Source organism: Calliphora vicina, chromosome 4 (genome assembly GCF_958450345.1).
Source record: "Calliphora vicina chromosome 4, idCalVici1.1, whole genome shotgun sequence".
NCBI classification, from domain to species: Eukaryota; Metazoa; Arthropoda; class Insecta; order Diptera; family Calliphoridae; genus Calliphora; species Calliphora vicina.
Genome location: NC_088783.1, coordinates 17,287,258 through 17,308,584, shown reverse-complemented (window position 1 = coordinate 17,308,584; position 21,327 = coordinate 17,287,258). Strand labels below are relative to the sequence as shown.

The window sequence follows — 21,327 nt, the reverse complement described above, 5'->3', positions numbered from 1 at the left end:
TTTTTTTTTATTTGTGGATAAGGGCAATTAAAATTATACCCAATTTTCTGATAGGTAATAGCACACACAATATAAAAATAGCATTTTAAAATATTTCCAAAACATCAACTTTCTAAAACTAATGAATAAAATTTGACTACGATGTACGATTTTAAGTGACATTCACTGTATATATAAAGAAAGAAAAGATGATAGAATTTTACATACATATTTCGTAAATGCAGCCAAACGTTACCTTTTAAACTTTAACCAATTTTACCAACTAAAACAAACGCTTTTTATTTATTGTTAATATATATTTCTTCTTTTTATAACATTTTATTATTGTTTTTAAAAAATATTTAATTTTTTATTATTATTATTGTTTTGTTACCATTATTAAACAGTTTTGTTGAATATCTTATACAAAAAGCAATACACAAATAAATTCGCACTTAATATAACAGACAAAAACACATAGATTCAATAATTTGAAACATCGCAAAGGTATAATTCAACGATGTTTTTTTTTTCATTCATGGCTTCCACGACAAATCACGTTAACATTTTAAGAACTCTCTTCCGCTACATCCAGCAAAGGATGTTGATGAACTTTGAAAATGTTTGACAGTTCATCGAGCAGAGTCTCCGAACGGTAGGCAACACGAATATCGGGTACATTGGTGCGTGTTATATCGTTGCCAGCAACACCTTCACGGGTATAGTTTGGTCCAAGCCAATGTTGTTTCATCTAGTAGGAAATATAACATAAAATATATATAATTTTTTAATAACTATAACCAGTATTAAGATTGTTATTACCTTGTGTGGAAAACCACTCATTGAGACACTATTACGTGCCAATTCGCACATATCACAGGAGCTCAGCTTCCACACCTGTGCAGCAATACTGTATTCTTCCATTAGAGGTTCCTTGGTGAAGTGGAACTGTAACGGATCATCTGTGGATAGCGAAACAATAAGGCCACGTGCCAAATATTCCGGCAAAGGATTACGATGATAGTTGAGAAACAGCGAGTTGTTGGAGAGTGGTGACATGGCTATGCCAATTTGTGTTAGATAATACAAATACTGCAGAACTGGCACTTTACGCAACAGCAAACCATGAGAGATATTCTCAGCCATTAAGTAACCACATACCAAATGTTGTACCGGTCCCGCCTCACCGCAATGGGGACGTAAGACAAAAGTATTGAGGCCGCGTTCCCTGGTAGATAAGAAAACAGGTATAAATAAAGACCAACGATTGAAGCTCAACTTAGACTTTATAAAGACGTACAAGGAAGACTATATAAAGACCTATTAATTGAAGCTCAGCTTAGAGTTTACAAAGACGTACAAGGAATACTATATAAAGATCTACGATAGAAGCTCAACGTAGGCTATATAAAGACCTACGATTGAAGCTCAGCTTAGACTATGGAAAGACCTACGAGTGAAGCTCAACTTAGACTATATGAAGACCTACGATTGAAGCTCAACTTAGACTGTATAAATACCTAGGATTGAAGCTCAGCTTAGACTATGGAAATACTGCGATTGAAGCTCAACTTAGACTTTATAAAGACGTACAAGGAAGCTCAACTTAGACTATATAAAAACCTACGATTGAAGCTCAGCTTAGACTATGGAAAGACCTACGATTGAAGCTCAACTTAGACTATATAAAGACCTACGATTGAAGCTCAGCTTAGACTTTATAAAGACGTACAGGGAAGACTATATGAAGACCTACGATAGAAGCTCAACTGCGACTGTATAAAGACCTACGATTAAATCTCAGCTTAGACTATAGAAAGACCTGCGATTGAAGCTCAACTTAGACTTTATGAAGACCTACAATTAAAGCTCAGCTTAGACTTTATGAAGACGTAATTTTGCTTCTGAAAGACTTACGATTTAAGCTCGACATAGAATAAATAAAGACCTACGATTGTAGCTCAATTTAAACTACTTAAACATCTATAATTGAAGCTCAACTTAGACTACTTAAAAATCTACTAATTAATATCTGCTTAGACTACATAAAAATATACGATGGGAGCTTAGTAAATATCCACAAGGGAAAGTTATGCATTTGGGTTCAAAAATGTTTAAATTATGTTTGGGGTTCTATTGGACCATATTGTTTTATACAAATTTAAATGAAACATTTTTTGATTCCTATATAAGAATTAAACTTTACAAAATACTTGTCTAAATATATAACCATACGACAAATCTATCTGTAAGGAGCCAGAATATCTATTACATTTATACCTTATGTCCAAAAGGAATTTGTGAACTTTTTAAATCCATTTGTTTGGATTGTCCAATTATTTTTTCTAACTTAAGGATAAACTAAAATTATACTCACTTTCTAAACTGATTCAACACCGTCATATTTGCATACATATAATAGATATAGTAGGCATATGGTGGATTCTCGTCTTCAGTCCATTTGGGTGGTGTGGTAATGTCACCATCGAACAAGGGATTCTCTGGTTTAGACTCATCATCGACCGAATCGAAACCGATAACATAGTGTAGGAAACGATGTAATTCGGGATGTTTGCTAGGCTCCTTGGTGGCCTCGAATAAAGGCAAAAATATATTGTCCAAAATGTCTTGGAATGAGGTCATTAGTTTGTTGGATTTAAAGATATCACTGGTAAAGAAAAATTTCAATAAAATTACAAACAAAATCTAAAATGAATAGTGACAAAACTTACTAAAGTCTGGGTATTTGTATAAGCCAACGAATATTAGTTGAATAAACATTATAATCAATGGCCCATTTGGCTAATTTCTTCCATTCATCCCGCGATTTGCCATAGATGGACAAACGTAACTCGGCATTTTGGTATTTAGATTCTTCCAAATCAAAGGCCACTTCCTAAAAATAAAAACAAATAATAAATATTTGAAATAATTGGGATTTTATTTTATCAAATTACCTTTATAATTTGTGCAAAATATTTTCCATTCGAAAAATTATCCGTTTTCAAAAACACCTCTCTCAAACGTGACTCACCAATGGGATTGTATTTGGCATTGAACTTATCGAAACGATGGAACGTATTACGATCGGCATGTACATCCAGCATATCTACTGTCAGATCGTAAGTGGTTAAATTCATCGATTGAAATACTTGTGACAAGGTCATCTCTTGACCCTTGGTAACGGTGACAATTTCATTGGAATTTTTCTTCAGAGTTTTCTTAATAAAACGTAACAGGTGTTTTTGATTCATGCACGAGGCGGCATGTATATGGGTATCGACTTTTCTGTTAATTAGTATTAATTAAATTCTTTATTAGTATTTGGAATTTTGTAAATAAATTGTACAACTACCAACCTTATGTTATAGAAATCACGATGTGGCACAGCCTTTTGTGAAGCCAATTCTCGTAGTTCGTTCAATAGAACATGCAATTGGAATTTCGAAGATAAATAACACAAGCGACGATAACAAAATGATTTTCTTTAAAGAAAAGTAGAGTTTTTTATTTTATAGATTTCAAGGAAATTACTAACAAATTGTTAGATGCAAAACAACTTACAATGGTCCATCAGCAATCATGTTGCACATGATTTGCATGTCATTACAAAAATCCTTGAGTTTGGGATAATTTTGAATTAAAGGCTCCTCGGTTTCCTAAATTTAATAATAAGAACAAGATAGATGGATTAAATGAATAAAGATTAGAACCTAAAACCTAAATTAACGAAAATTTTAAAGTATTCCCTACACCCAGAGATTTGTAACCATTTCAACATTAACCAACGTAACCATTTCAACATTTTCACAATAATTACAGTGACCAGTTAAAAATCGTTGATTCTTCAATAACAAAATATTTTTTTATCTCCATTACCCCACTTTTGGCTTCCACAAAGCATCTCCATCTTATAATTTGTTTGCAGTTGTTTAACGCGTATTTCCTATGTAGATTGCACTGTCCTAGTTAGAACCAGAATATTGTTATTTTTGTATCAGATTCGTTAAACGGTTGTTGTTCCTGCTAAGTAGATGATTGGTCTGCTGTAGCGGCTCCAAAGATACATGTACGATGTTGCCATATGATCCAGTCTATTGTTATTTTTGCATTGTGTCAGTTTCGTTAATCATTTGTTATCCCAATTAAGATAATGGGGCTGCCATCTGTCGTTGCCTAGAAACAACGCCCTCTGTGTATTTGGTGTAGTGGTGGAGAACCTTGCTAATTCTTTGATTCCTAATTTTTTCCCAGGGGGTGGCGGGCTGCCTGACATGTTGTTATCCTCTTTTCCAGGTGGAGGGGTAGTCTGGGGGCTTATTGGATGGATTGTTTAGAGGGAGGTTAATTTTAAAAACTCGAAAACCATGATGAACATTTTTCATCCTCTGCCAGGGATCGAACTTGGGGTGCTTGGTTTTGTAGGCAAGCACTTTAACCGATACACCATGCCGCCACCAATAACAAAATATACTTTCCTACAATCATATATATGACCAAATTATTGTTACGTTTTTACTTTTTAAAAATGGTGGTCTATTTACTTTAAATAAGCCGTATGACTTTAATTGCAAATAAAAGAAATCGGTAGTTTAAACTGTGTAATAACTCACATTAAATACGGTTGATGTTAAGTCTAACAGCGCCTACAATATACTAACTGATCTGCAACTTGCTGTTATTATTTATATACACATTGCCATCTTCCAGTAGTTTCATGAATTATCTAACGAACAAAACTAGAATGTTCTATTTCTAGAGCTTTTAGCAGCTTTAATGTTAATGTTAGCAGCTTTAACAGTTATTGTTTAACAATGTTAATAACAGCGTGTTATAAACATTGTTCATAAGTAGAACTTTCGAAATGGAAATGTTTATAAACATGATGAATGTTGCAAGCAGCCGGTATAGACTATTAAATTCAAATTGATATTGTTAAAAAACTATGTACAACTATATTTGTTCTCTGAGCGATCCTTTTAAATGAGACGACTCTGGAAACGATCAGTGAGTATAACAGCTTTATTCATTCATTAAAATATCTCTAAAACACCCTGTATGGTGTAAATTATAATCACCAGCGTTGTTTTTGGACCTCATCACCTAAATAAGTATTAAACAAAATAAAATCTAAATAAACTTTTCAACTTACCTCATTTTGGAACACATTGAAAACACCATCCACAGCCCTAATGCAATATGTTTTATCGGCAGGAAATTCAATATCCCAGGGATCACTAGTTTCCGTTGGTGGATGAATGGGATGATCTAAGTACGTACCACCATATTCGTGTTCATTTAATACAACATTACGGTGAGAATGTGAGTTTGTTTGATTGATTGATTTTTTTTTAACGAATTTATCATTCATGTGTTGCATGTGTTTTTAATCAAATTCAAAATACGAGAGATGACAGCATGACGATCATTGTTGGTTGGTGTTTAGGTGGTGTGGTAAGAAAAAAGATTAATGGTGGTTGTGTTTAAATGGTGCAAAATAAAGTGCAACCAAATTGCATTATTTAGTTTATAGTTGATTGTTCGGTTGGTTTTGTATATTTGTCAGATTTTTTCAAATATTTATATGTTTGTTAATTTGGCGTAATCGCATGTGAAAAACAGAAACAAAAAGAAATATTTAAATTATAATTTAAGTTAAAAATAGAAACAAATTACTAAACATAATAATAATAATTTAACAATACATTGTTTTAGTATAAATTATAGAAAAAAAAAAAGAATAATAAAATAAATAAAAATAAAACATTTTCATAACAAACCATTATGTATTTTGTTTTCAAGTATAGTTTTTCGGTCTGTATTGTAGTAGTATATGAAATTTTTAATTGCATTTGGTGAAATAAATGTGTAAATGGCACAGATGTGGACAAAGTTATATTTAAGTGTTCTATAACATGTCATTTGTTTATATACTCTGAAGAAAATAATGAAAATCATTGGTAGTAATCAATTCAATTGATATATTACTTTTACATTAATCAACTATCGTCGCACAAAATTACAGAAGTTTTTTTATATTTTCTAACGAAACAGCATAAAATTTAAATTAACTAAAATCCCAGCAAATAACTTGGTAACAACAACTTTACAATGACCACTACATAACCTATGCATTACTTGTAAATATGGCCGGCTTATAATCTGATATACATATGATGGCCTTTTTTGCCATATTATTTGAAGATTATATTTTTTGTATAACATTTTCCATCCCTGTTCGCAATTTTGAAGAAAGTACAGTGATGCCGCAAGAATTTAAAGGTTTGTATATTTTTGTTTTTTGGTTCAGTGTTTGGTACAAATGTCTTGCTAATGCAAAATGCTTCAAAATTGCTTTGCAATTGTCATACCATTACTTCTTTAGGACACTCAAAATGGTTTAGTTATTTTGAAATGTGTTTTGCATTACTCTCTCTCTTTTTCAAAATGGCGAAATTAATATAATGGAGAAAGTGAAAGAAAATAAACAAAGAATTAAAATGGTTTGTCAAGATGTTGCCATATTTTAATGGTTTTTTGCTTTGTAAACATTGTTTGAAAGAATGAAAATTGCGTTCGCAACCAATGACAATCTTTTACAATCTAAAACTCATCATATGTCGAATACAACTTCAATTTAATATTCTTTTAAAATAGCATATGCAAAATGTTGTAGCTTATTGTTTGCAATTTTATAAAAACAATACAAATGATTGTAATTGTCATACTATAAAATCATTGTAACAATCCCAACGTCCGTCCCTCCTCTGTATATTACGTTCACTCTTTTTCAAAATGGCGAACTAATAACAATAATGAGAGAAAAGAAGAAACTAAATAGAGACTTTTCTTAAGATATTTTGGATTTGCGCATATTCAATAATGTATTCGACAGAAGCTTGAAAATTGGAGTATCCAAAATTAGAGTATGTATTTGAAAAAACCGATATCAGTTTTTGTAATTCTAAAAAAACGATTAACCAGTTCTTATTAAATATGGAAAAGGTATACTTAAATTTATTTTCATGGACATTTTTGTTAAAGTAAAACTACAGTGTAAATGCATGTTTCATAACAAAAATAAATAGCTTTTAACACAAAAATTTTAAAATTTTCAGAATAATGAAATAAAATAAAAGCAAAAATTAAAAATTTTGGGTTAAATTCTATTTGTCATTTCTTTATTATAATAAAAACCATAGATTAATGAATTAATATATTGTTTTGACATCCTTTTTTAATTTTGTGGAAAATATTTTTTGGTTAAAAAAAATTATGGTTGTGAAAAAAATGGTAAAAAATATTTATTGGTAAAAAAAGTCGATGGAAAAAAATTCTAGGTCTTCACTTTTAACACAAAATTTTAAAATTTGTTATCAGTTTTTTTCAGAATAATGAAATAAAATAAAAGTTTTGGATTAAATTCAATTTTTAATTTCTTTACTATAATAAAAACCATAGATTAATTAATTAATTAATTGTTTGACATCGTTTTTAAATTTTGTGGCTAAAAAAAATTTTTGGGTTTAAAAAAATTTTATTTGTGAAAAAAAATTATGGTTGTGAAAAAAATGGTAAAAAAAATTATTTGGTGAAAAAATTTTACGGTAAAAAATATTTTTTGTTGTAAAATAAAAAAATATTTTAAGTTTTTAAACCATTGTTGGTCCGAATTACTATGGAGCTATACACGTCGATGGAAACAATTCTAGGTCTTCACTTTTTAGGCCTTCTAAAAGACCTGTTTATACATTCTAAAAGATGCGATACTCATTCTACTCTACCTTCTCGCAGTAGACTATAGACATACGGTAAGGCACTATGCGGCAGGTCTCCTTACAGGTTCTCAACGGAAGACCTTCTAATATGCCTTCCTAAGTAGGCCTTCTAAAAGAAGCGAGTAAGCAAGTCATTGGCTCAGAATGACACACCGTGTAAAATTGAAACGATTATGCTGGCCTTTAAAAAGGCATCTTAATAATATACATATTGTCGATATTAATGACTTAGTAATACAGATATAGTCCAAAAATAAGTAAAAAATCGTAGTAGTCTTCGGTTTTAGCTTATATGTATCTCAGCCATTATATAGCTTATATAATTCGTCGATTTTCTCGATTTTAAATAGCTAGACTATTGATGTATCATTCATGTGTGTCAGTTATATGAAGGCTTAGGACAGTTGATTTCAACATACAGACTGACTTAGCTATATAAATTGAGCTATTTATAAAGATCTAGGATATAGTATATACATTCGCAAATGAAAAGTATCCATCCAGCCCAACAATCAATATTAAATCAAAAACTTTTAAAATCAAATCAAACATTTATTTTAGTTGCGAATAATTTATTTGGTGCCAAACCTAATGCCCACATCTGTTGTATGTATATATACAGTTGAGTGCTTAAAAACAGCAGCGATATATGTGGATATAAAACCTATTTCATACTGCTGCTAAAATTATGCTCCCAACTGTATGTTAAGTATAGTATGTAGAATGTATGATTACTTTTACCTTTTGTGTAAGGTGTTTTTTTTATATAAATACAATAAACATTATTTATACATACTAATATTAACAATTGCCTAAAAACTTTACAATAAAAAGAGAATTGCGAAAACTTCCTAAATGTTCTGTATTTCAAACATGTTTCACACTAGCATCGACTATGAAGATTATTTAGTCACTATTAAGACTGAAATTAAAAGCATATAATCCAAGATAATTAAAAGAGAGATAATCGTTTCTTACAATTGAATCGTTTATTTCAAAAACCAGCCAAGCAACAAATTTATTGATTTTGAGTAAATCAAAGAAACTTATGAAAGTTATCCATTTGAATAACTGTTTGATAAACATAAAACTGTTTTATTAACATAAACATATATTTAAAAACTAATATAAAGTTTGCACTTGTCTGGTTTCTGAAATAAACAACGAAATATTATAATATTACTAGGAACTTCAAAAGTAAAATGACAAATGTACTTTTTAAAGAGTTTAGCATCATTCGACAGTGCATTCTGCTTCCGGCCATTGAAAAATATTGCCATAAAACTCTTCTCTGTTAATCTTTTATTTTGTTCAAAATTATTGAGACCTACACCATCTATTAAAACAAATACATTAGGGCCTAGTATTATATAGACAGAGACCAGTCAAGCACTGTCACTTGACTTCTTTCTGCACTAAACACGGATTTCACGGTTTTGCTTCACGATAATAGGGGACAGTTTTTATTTGTTTTTAGCATTAAACGATGTATTTACCTTTACAAAAACAGTAATCGCCCAATAACTCAATTTTTGATTTTTTGTTGCTTAACTGGTTTTAGAAATAAACGATTCAATTTACGAACAGAACCAACAAAAATTATTCTTTAGTAAACTAGATCTATAAAAAATCATATTTTCTACTCAAATTATGTGTTTTTTGTTTAATTTTTAAGAAAATCAATTGGAAAAAATTTTAGAATTTTTCTAGTATTTAAATGAATTGTTAAAATCTATAAACTTACAAATGATAATTTGTGAGAATAGCTTAAAAAGAAGTGGAAACCATTATTAACATTGTTTAATTTTTAAAGTAATACCAGCAAACTATGCATATTTAAGTGTATACTATGGATAAATGTTCATGATATCGAAATATCATGAAAATATTTTTTAAAAATTTTTGCATTATTTTGAAATTTGTTCAAAAGGTTATCAAAATAAAACATACAAGATTAATGAAAACTATTCGGAATTCTAAAAGAAATTATTTAAAATACAGAACATAATAACGTAGCGTGGCATAACAGAAAAATACAAAAAGCGACAAGTTTCTATAGAAAAATTTTCAAAACTAAGAAACGATTTCAGCAATAAATGGATGTTGTGTTTTAAGTTTCAAGTTTTACTTTTTTGTATGTTTTCAATTCACAAAAAGAAAATAATAACAAAAAGCAAGTCAATTAACGAAAGCAGGCAAATAAAAAAAAACATACAAAAATAAACGAAAAGAAAAATAAATTCAAACTTAAGCAATTGTAATCTATAGAGATTAAGGTGAAATAAACAGAAAAAGAAAAACAATTTAAAAGAAAATAATATTAATAATAGTACGTTCACATTGTCAAGGAAAAGTTTTTAAATTTGCGAATAGTAATTGTAACCAAACAAGAGCAAAATTGGACAATAGAGGATGTACTGTAAAGAGTTTTTATACAATCTTTTTTATAAACCAATTAATAATGCATAAAATTTAGTTAAACTTGACGACCAATATTGGAAAATTAAATTCGTTATGAAAATGTTTTTGACATGTTGTAGTTTTTGACAGGTTAGTTAAACTTTGTTCAATCAACTTAGTTTTATCAAATACATATATTAAATATTCTGAAAATTAAGTGCTGGTTTTTTGCTAGTTAAATCTACAGTGTTTGTTTAAACCTAGCTTAAACTAAATTTGGTGTTTTTCACTTATTGTTTATTTAATTTATAATCTAGGTCTAACCGAGCATCATTGCACAGTTAAACCTAAGTTAGAATTGTCAAATCACAAACAGCTGAAAAAATAACAATATTAAAAGAAATTCTATTTCGATGGTTTAAAGTTCGATTTTGAATTTTCATTCTTAATATCATAAATTTTTAATAACCATTTTATTTACTTTGCTTTTTACAAAGTTAAAATTTACAAAAAAATGCTGTTGATTTTATGAACAATTTTGAGAAATGCCACATGTGATTTGACAGTTCGTAATCCATTAGTGAAAAACATAATCATTGGTTAAAGTCCGTCTAAATTAGCCTCAGGTTTAACTTAACAGCCTGTTAAGCTACGTTTATCTAACAAGTAAAAATCTAGCTCCAAATCTAAATGTTGAACAGAAATCTTGATTAAGGACTTTGTTTAATCAGTCACTGAAAATAGTAGTAATATAATAACATTTCCCACTATTCCATAATTAAACTTCAATGTGAACGCACTAAATATTCAAAAACATAACCAAAAACAAATTAAATAAATCATAATAAAAATGCTTAAAAGTAGAAACAAGAAACTCATAAAATAAAACAGAAACAAAACAAAAATTATTGATAAGAACTTAATAATTTTCAAACGAGAGATAGAGAGAGAGATCATTTAATACCTCTGGGTGGTAAATGGATCATTGGTAGACTGATCTTGCGGATTAATTCTATAAAAGAATAATGAATGAAAACAAGATATTTTTTTTACAAGTAAAAAAGAAGATTTAAACAATAAAGTAATTAAGAAAAACAACTTAAAATAAATATAATTAATAATAAAATAAACTAGACTTACTGGCAATAATATAAATAAATTTAACATTTCATTTCTTTTATAACAAAATTTAACTAAAGAAATGGAAAATAAAAACTAAATGATTTTATAATGTTTAACATATTTTCACAACATTAATTTGCTGTACAAAACCATTTAAGATTTAAGAGGTGGATATAAATAAAATATTCAAAATGAAATATTTATATACAATATTTTAAAAAAAATTAAAGATAAATAATTAAGAGTAATGTAAAAAAAGGCAAGGCTTTTTTATAAATAATTATAGAAAATAAACATCAATTTAAAAAAATTTCAAATGTTAAAACATACCCGCTATAGATTTACGATCTTCGTATTGAATTTTATTAAAACGATCACTTTCATGTACGGTTTTCAAAAAACGCGACGTTGTTGTGGGAAATGATTGTTCCGAAATTGACATGTAACGTGAACGCATCTCCAGTGCCTGTATAATCAGGGTCGATGCTCGTTCCAAGTCCTCCAATGGCACACCGCTGGTGTCTTCGCCCGAAATGGAGACACGTTGAAAATTTGGTATTAACTCGTGCTCGATAAGATTTATAGCGTTATCATCGGTTACATCGCCCTGCACAGAGTGTTTATCGGTCATGGCACTAAAAGTGGTACAAAAAAAAATTTAAATTGTCAATTAAAAATTGTTAAAAATCATAACATTATCACCTATGGTATATTCTTACATATGTACTTATTGTCTCGTTAATTGAAATAATAGATTTATTCGTAATGTTGCATTTTAAATGGCAAAAACTTAAAAATGCTACTTTTTGTTTTTTCTTCCTTTGGCTTTACTTTACTACAATGTTTACCAATCAAAAAAGTAAAAATTTAATATGGCAGCACCTTTATTTTATACTCACTCTCTCCTTCCATTGCTTTTATTTCGCCATATTGAAAAAAAGAGAGTGATGCCAATGCAATACATATTGGAAAACATTATGGAGTGTGGTGAGAAAGCAATGCAAAGTGGTGGAATTTCAAAAAAGTAGAAATAAATCTGTAATTTTTAAACGAATAGTCCGATTTTAATAAAATACATTAATTTGACTTGTGGAAAAGAAGGAAATTTTGTTGGGTTTTCAAAAATTTAAAATAATTAAAAAATCCAGGAAGTTTGTTTGAAATTGTCATCTTCGGATCAAGTTTCATGGTATCTTTACGAAGACAGTACCCCTTCATTGGAATGGTTCTGGAACCAGTTCTCTAATCAATTTTTTGTTTGAAATTGTCACCCTTGGCACTACACAATTTTTCATTGAAATTGAGAATATTATACATGATATTGAGAAAATTCCAAATGAAATTGAGAATTTCCATTTTAAATTGAGAAAATTCCAATTGAAATTGAGAATTTCCATTTGAAATTGAGAAAATTCCAATTGAAATTAAGAATTTCCATTTGAAATTGAGAAATTTCCAAATGAAATTGGGAAAATTCGAATTGAAATTAAAAAAATTCCAAATGAAATTGAGAAAATTTTATTTTACTCTACATAAATAAATATTATAATATACATTAAACAAAAAACATATGTACACAGTCTTATTGACCAACAGGTATATCTTGCAATTCCAAAGCGCTTTGTTGGAATGGTGTTGTATGTTCTATAGCTCTACTGCAATCTCAAGTATCGTTAATTAATTCTTGAAGATATAAAATCCTCTGATCTCCTACATTAGGAGGATTTACAGTTGGTATATTCATCCTTGACTTCACAATACTTTTGATTTTGGACCAAATTATTTCAATAGGGTTAAGCATTGGTGAATAGGGACTCAATGGTAAAAATGTTGCTGGAGAGTTGTCGAAAATTTCACATAAACGACTGTGGCAAGGGGCATTGTCACATACCAAAACGAGTTCAGATAACTGATTACCCAACTCTTGCTATCAACACTTTTGATCCATTCGTTTGCGCTTTCGCCAGTGAACGAACCTATGCGACTATGCATTTGAATAATGCCTGCGGTACCAATTGCACCTATCAGGTGGATGTCGGGGCCACGGGAAGTAGGTATCTAAAGAACTGTTAGGGATCCATAACGAGATCAACCATGTTTTTTACGACAAAATAAATTGAAATTTGTCTCTCTATCCAGACAACCACATCTGATATAATCGTTAATTTTGGTTTTTTAGTTTAAAAAAATGTATATAATGTTTCTCAATTTTATTTAGAATTTTCCCAATTTCATTTGGAATTTTCTCAATTTCAATTGGAATTTTCCCAATTTCATTTGTAATTTTCTAAATTTCAATTTGAATTTCTCAATTTCATTTGGAATTTTCTCAATTTAAAATTGAATTTCTCAATTTCATTTGGAATTTTCTCAATTTCGAATGGAAATTCTCAATTTCAATTGGAATTTTCTCAATTTAAAATGGAAATTCTCAATTTCGTTTGGAATTTTCGCAATTTCAAATGGAAATTCTCAATTTCAATTGAAATTTTCTCAATTTGAAATGGAAATTCTCAATTTCATTTGCAATTTTCTCAATTTAAAACGGAAATTCTCAATTTCATTTGGAATTTTCTTAATTTGAATTTGAAATTCTCAATTTCATTTGGAATTTTCTCAATTTCAATGAAAAATGGTGTAGAACTAATTCTTTCTAATTGTTTTTTATTCAAAATGTTCATACTTAGAATTAGTCCAAATCAATTACATTTTTAATTTCATTTCATCGTTATTAAAGAAGAAATAAATTAAAAATTTTTCCTAACCAAAATTAAAACCATAAAGTTCTTTCGGAACTAGCTTGTGTTCTATAGAACTAGTCTAGAACCAATGTGTAACTAGTTATAAATAACTAGTTCATATTAAACTCTAAATAATTTCTTAAGAATCACAAAATTGTTCATTCCTTCACTTGATCTATGGTTTTTATCAAAGAATCTGAAGTATGTAGTTCTAAAACTTGTGATTTTGGAAAAAGTTCTAAAAATGTTCCTCGGTTTGTTTTATTTTTAAACCATTGATTTTTTTAAATAATTTGTAAAATTATTGTTGATCCCCGAAGACAAATTTCAATAAAAACAGGAAAGATTTGGATCTGTTATTAGTAAAAAACGAGAGTAGATAAAACAAAAATTTAAATTTTAAAATGCTAATATCTCCGAAACTATATGATATCTTCTAGGTTTTTTATAGACTTTAACTATTATCCAGATAATTGGATTTTAAAGTTTGACTCATTTAGGAGAGTTGTGAGCACGCCCACCGATATTCGAAAGGTTCAAATACGAGACAGCCGAGGGACACAGACTTATTTCCACTTTTGAAATCCATTAATGTTGTTTGTTACTGAATTTTCTTAGCACTAAACACTGCCCTAATAAATTCAAAAAAAGATAGAGCATTTCCTTTAAATATTTTTGTTTTTAACTCGGTTGTAAATTTTGATGGTAATAGCAAACGTTTCTTTAAATTATTTTGCAACGATTAGTGATTGATTGTTAAAAACGAAAGCTTTTTAATTACATTTCAAATAATTAATAACACTTCATATACATATATTTTATCCTTAATAAATATGTATGTACTTGTCTTTTGCAACCAATTTAAATTTAATCCAAAAACTAACATTATTTCTTACCTTTTATCAATGCTGGTTTTAAAAAAATGATACAAATCGTTTGCGAATGACATTTCACCTTTGACGTTTTCACTTTAAATACCGAGTATCATCAACACAATTTCAAATCGAAAGAAAATTTATTAGCTGTCACTTTTCAACAAACGTTTAATTTATACTCAGGTGAGTATTTAATTGTGAATAACAACAGCAACAACATCAACAATATTAAATCTACATTCATGTATTTCATTATTAATTGACCTTCAAATTCAAATGATAACGAAGAATACGGTATAAAAAAAAGAAACTCAATTACAAAACAAATTCTTGTATTCAAATTGCACGCAATTTTCAGTTTTATCACAATATAAAGGAAAAACATTTAAAAAAAAGACATGTGTCCGCCCACATTCCCGTCCTTTTATTACTTTCATAATTGGTGTTAAAGAGGGGGATAAGAGAAACAAAGGTGTAATAACCAAGAGAGTTGAGGATACAATAATTTCACCACTCTTTATCTACATAAGATTGAAATCCAGTTGATTTAATAATAAATAATACATTTGTAAAGCGGAAATTGTCTTGTTTTTATCAGTTACATGAGATAACAAAAATAAAAAAAAAATTCAAACTACAACTTAACGATTTCAAAATTTTGTTTTATAACAAATGTATTACTATTAGAAATTCAAATTTAAACTAAATATTTAAGCACTTCCGAAATGAAAATATTAAGTTGGTATTATTACTTGTTATTTGGAATCATTGATTGAAAAAATGCGTGAATTCCCCAAAAAAATCGATTTAAAATGAATGAATTTTATGATACAAATGTCACTTGTTTTCAAAATATTTAATCTAATTAGTGTGTATTCGTATCCCTACAATGAAATATCCGACCGTCATTCATTCATTAACAAATATTGTTTGTCTATGCTACAAGTATGACGAGTATCATACAGACAAGACGTCATTGCCTTTTAAGGATTTTACTATTGTGCGTAAAGTGTCATCAGCATTGGAATTAGTGTATAAAAATGTACGTACGTATTTACTTTTAAAAGCATAAAGCAGGTTTATTTTATTTACACTAAAGTAAGAGAAAGTTAAAATTTAATGTGAATAATTTCTATAAAGTTCAAATAAATGTAATATTCGAAAATAATTAAAAATTTTGAAAACTAAACTTGGCTTCAATGCAAGCGGAATGTATGTGTATAGAAGATATATTAGTTCCGTGACTAGTTATATGGTTCCCAAATTGTGATGGGATAAGAGGTTATGAATGTTCATTTTGATATCCAAAATATCACTAAAAGTTTAATAACGGAACATTTAGATTCGCTGCAGGATGAATTTTAATTTCAGTCATTAAAATAGAAAATATGTATGTGGTTCTATTAAATATTTAATAGAAAAAACGTTAAACATATTTTGAGATACATATAGCCATTTTTCTAATTTGTATTCTGGAATCACAACGTCCATGAAATTCTTAAAAGAGTCAACAAATTGCATGTTATGCACTAGTCACGTAACATGTAAATAGAGGACATATCACTTCACTTGTCCAATTGTTGCAAAAAGTTGACAAGCCGTTCAAACCAATATTAATGAAATATGATAAAAACAAGTAAGAGAGCTATATTGGGCTGTGCCGAATCTTATATACCCTTCACCAAATTATACTTCAAAATAATAATTTGAAATATTTTTAGGTAAACCAAATTTATATTTTTCCAAAGTTGTTTTTTAATTTTTTTTTTTGGAAAACAAAATTTTCGAATTGTTATTTTAATTTTTTTTTAAATTTTAAAATTTTTTTTTTAAAAAAAATTTCCAAAAAAAAATGTTTGTTTTTTCAATTTTTTTTTATTGTGAAAAAAAAATTCGGATTAAATATTTTTTGACCCATTGTAGGTCCAACTTATTATGGTCTTATATACGTCGTTGCAAAGGACTTTTAAATATCTATCATTAGATATCCATATTGTCTATATTAATGACTTAGTAATCCAGATATAGGTCAAAAATCGAGGTTTTTACTCATATCTCAGCTATTTGTGGCAGCCATTTGCTGATTTTAAATATCAAACTTCTCGAAAGCATGTCTGAAAGAATTATTGAAGATTTGGATCCCGAAGATATCTGGGGTCTTCAGAAAATTGATTTCAACAGACAGACAGACGGACATGGCTTAATCGACTCCGCTATCTATAAGGATTCAGAATATACATATATCCTTTATATATATGAAATGAAAAGTATAGAAATTACAAACGGAATGACAAACTTATATATACCCTTCTCACGAAGGTGAAGGGTATAAAAATATAGTCACTTAATACTGGCACAGAATGTCAGGGCATCGACATTTGCAAGTGATAGGTTCCTTTCATAATAAAATGTTAGAACTAGAACCGGTGACGGATTTTTACTAAATCTTCGTTGATTCGTTGGATGTTGGCGTTCAGTAAAGAAGTGGCCACTTAAAATCGGTACGGATTAAAGCAATCATAACTTCTAAGTGAAAGAGGGTACATATGTTAACATTTTACACATGAAATTAAAGGTAATTTATCATGTTTTAGAAAAATTATAACTGTAGGTTTATGTGTCTTTATTTCAAATAAATTCTCCGGCTTTTCTTGTTATGCCTCCCAATAATAGCTGCACAACTCTTCTTCCCACTTCTACCGTTATTCCAGCATATTTATTCCACTTTGTTTTCATCAAAATCTGATTATTTACTGTACCTGCACTCTTTTTCAATTTACGTTTAACAATTGCCCAATATATCTCGATTGGACGAAGATTTTGGCAATTTGTTGAATTGATGTGTTTTGGTATAACATCAAAATTATTCTCATTATATCACTTCATATTGGTATTTGAGTAATGACAACTTGCCAGATCTGGCTAAAACTTTGTATCAGATGTGTGATGTCTTATAAATGACAGCAATCGCTTTTCCAAACTCTCTTTTTATATATATGTATGTAATTCTGATGTAATTGTTAAACATGTTTGAAAAGCTTGACTCTTCAAAACGCAGCTGCGGATTGCCTGCCAAATTAATATTTTTGTCTTCTCGAGCTGCCGAGAAGTAAAATTTTTGACCTGTCGAAAATCAGATTTTGGCTATCTTTGAACCCGACAAAGTCGGATTTTCTATATATTTGTGCACAATTTTATCTCTAGCTTCCTTTTCCATTGTGTCTACACTTTTTAAAACTAAACATAATGACATGCAATTCATAATAGAATAACGGTAGATTTGTTGTTAAGTGACCACTTCTTTATTAGATTCTGAGAGATTTCTTGGCTAAGAAATAAATAAGAAAGTACAGATTACCCAGATGAACGAAGTCTCCTAAATGCTGCCAAGAATAATTGTATGATCCTAAGATAATGTTTGTCTATTGTATCGAATCATGTTTGTCTATTCACTAATTTTTCTATTCTGAGAGTCGTTTGGAATCCTTGTTCCAGAGAACTAAAAATCCCCTTGACCATCTCTAAGAGATGAGCAGTTTAACATTCAGGGGATTTTCAAGGCGAATGAGTTTGGTTAGTTGGGCTTTACCTTAAAGGTTTCACTTCCACTTTTGAAACGATGGATATACCCCTAATTTCTCGTAAACTTAGATATCGGCTTAGAACTGTAGGAATATAAGAAGGAATTGTTGAAGCATAACGACGCAACTTTGGCAACATCTCAATATTTCTCATTACTTTCGATGACTTATCACTGTGTGGGAATTTGCCTCATCTGGCTGCATGCGGGAGTATCAGATCTTTGGATATGAGAACTGCGAAAATGAAATTATTAGTGAGGAAACAAATGATCTTCATGGCATCGACTTTCTTTGATGAACTGTTTGACCTATCGGATATATATTTGGGTTCAGGAATGTTTCCCCTATTTGTTCCTGGAAAATCAATCCAGATGGTATAATGAGTCGGAAAGTTAAGTGAGTTTAATCATGGGGTTTAATTAAAAAGTTCCTACGGGTTTCTGTGACGAACTTGGGATAGGTATCTCAGATCGTGTTCCGAATGAATTTAGCGTTTTTCAGGCTGAAATTTGCGACAGCCAGGCGGCACTTCTCTCATTGAATGCCTATACAACTTCATTTTCCTTAGTCAGACAATGTAAGAATGCTCTGACAAGGCTAGGTCGTCTATCTGACATTACTTTAATTTGGGTCGCATATAGACTATGACAAAGAACATGTGCTTTGGATATCTCCAATTCGATTTCAGTAGCAATTCCACTGTGACTATTAAAAGTATTATCTTCAGAGACTTTTTTTACAAAGCCTGATAATAGATGGCGTAACTTAGATACATGTAGAGTGCTCAGATTTAACGAAAAACGAACTATGCAACTGATAACCCGTAATAGGAGACTGGATGCTAGGCAAGCATGCAAGTCTATTTAGACTCCACTTTAACGATCATTGTCGTAGCTACAAGGATATGGAATGCCCAACCCTGAGTGTCAAAATGCTCAAATTCCTGGACAACTACATATTAACCAACCTTATTGTGGTAGCTGAGGTCTAAACTTAATGACATGCGGAGATATCTCAAGGCTACGGTTGGGTGTAATAACTTCAAAATTTTAGCATACATTACGATGTAAATGACACTACATCTGACGAGTGGTGAGGTCTTGTCAAAACGGAGTCCTTTCGACTCTACTTGACTGTTCGCGCGCAGGAAACAACCACGTAAACCAACCATATATCCTACCGTTACGTTATGAACAATATGTCACTTTGACACATTTGACATTGTATTTAACAATTAGACGGCACTCAAAATGTTTACAACATCTTGTTATCTTTTTTAAAACTAAACAAAGAATTTAAACTTATTATCTGTCAGTGATATTTAATTTGTTAGTAAAGCTTTTGGTCACATTAAACAAATATTTGGCGAGTCGGGTGAGTTTCATTTATGGATCAAACCTACTCATATATATTGATATGGTTCCAATTATTGAAAAGAGACTAACCCCCATATTCAAAAACGATTATTAAAGTTAATAATGATTTATTAAGCACTTTCTATACAAAATCAACATGGAAACCTTTGATAACTTTAATAACCATTTTTGAATATGGGAGTAACTTTTTTTCAGATATTTTTAAGTATTCATGAAATTTTCCAGGTGGAACACAGGATGAAAGGCAGATGATATCATGAATAGATTCTTACCAATTTGAATAAATCAAAAAAAACTCGAGTGTCAAATTTCATTAAATTATTTTCCAAATTTTGAACCAGGACGACTGACAGAGAGAGATTAAAACAAACGGACGGACATGGTTAGATATTAATAACTGTCTATTCTATTCTTATTTTGGCCTGCTAACAGACCTTAGTGTTAACTCTTATTTTATCAAACATTTGCCTAATGCGACCTTAGAGCTTACCTTACACACTACAAACGAATTAGTTTTCCAGTCAACCGTGAAAAAAGTTCAATGTCAATGTAAATTTTATGCTGGCACGCTTGTTTTTACAATAATATTTTCAGCTGTTCTTGAATCGATTTAAAAGTACTTTTTCAATATTCTTCAATTAACAGCTTTATTAATAAATCGATTTTATATATTTGAATTTCATTTTTATACTAAATTTTATTAAAAATCATTTAATTATTTTAAAGACAAATTATTTAGCAGCACATTTAAGGTTTTACCAATGAGAAAAGGAAGAAATAAATAAATTCGTATACATATTTAATTGTCACTGTCACAGCATGTGTTAAATATTCAAAACGCCTTGAAATTCATAATTATTCACAAATTATGCTCATTAATAAATAAAATTTTCACAGAATTATTAAGAAAAAAACCCCAAAAATTAATTATGTTTTCTGCAACTAAAGAAACTATAGAATCAAAAGAAATATAGAAACTAATCGCATCATAACACCTTCATTATATTGAAATCAAAAGGCGCTAAATTTCTTAAACATTAGATATTTATTTAGAAATTTTTCTTTAGCGTTTTTTATATGTTTTTTTTTTCTTTATTTATTTTGAAAATATTGTGTGTAGCACGTAAAATACAAGTTAAATGAACAAATGTAACTAACAAACCGCTTGAATGCAAAATTTATACTGAGCAGAATAACTAATTGTATTAAAAAAGGGTGTTTTGTACCAACCAAACAGCAACAAAAACAACATAACAAAATAAGTACGACACTTTATGCCGTGTCGCACAGTGTTGCGAATAATTGATGTAATGAAGAGGAGGGGGAGTAAGAGAGCCCCCACAAAAATGAATACGATATAGTTAAATAATACCAGAATAATGTTTGAAATGATATGTATCGCTAAGTTTGACCACAGCATTTTATTTTTTTTTTTGGTAATGTGGCTGGCTGCAAACAAATTATGTTTAAATGGT

The 21,327-nt window shown here is 29.5% G+C and overlaps 1 protein-coding gene across 4 annotated transcripts in view; it reads right to left on the bottom strand.

Moving 5' to 3' along the window:
• Positions 1-275: 275 nt before the first annotated feature.
• The window catches only part of AMPdeam (AMP deaminase), a 40,733-nt gene continuing 19,681 nt past the window's right edge, over positions 276-21,327 (bottom strand). For 3 of the 4 annotated variants that reach the window (XM_065507397.1, XM_065507396.1, XM_065507398.1), the window contains 10 exons: positions 11,610-11,914; positions 11,122-11,169; positions 5,132-5,247; positions 3,544-3,638; positions 3,339-3,464; positions 2,937-3,267; positions 2,712-2,875; positions 2,357-2,647; positions 802-1,207; positions 276-730 (listed from right to left, as the gene is read on the bottom strand). In XM_065507397.1, the coding sequence (XP_065363469.1) occupies positions 548-730; positions 802-1,207; positions 2,357-2,647; positions 2,712-2,875; positions 2,937-3,267; positions 3,339-3,464; positions 3,544-3,638; positions 5,132-5,247; positions 11,122-11,169; positions 11,610-11,914 (2,065 nt within the window). In that variant the 3' untranslated portion in view covers positions 276-547. The remainder of the gene's footprint in view (positions 731-801; positions 1,208-2,356; positions 2,648-2,711; positions 2,876-2,936; positions 3,268-3,338; positions 3,465-3,543; positions 3,639-5,131; positions 5,248-11,121; positions 11,170-11,609; positions 11,915-21,327) is intronic. The other variant, XM_065507399.1, reaches the window with a different exon arrangement.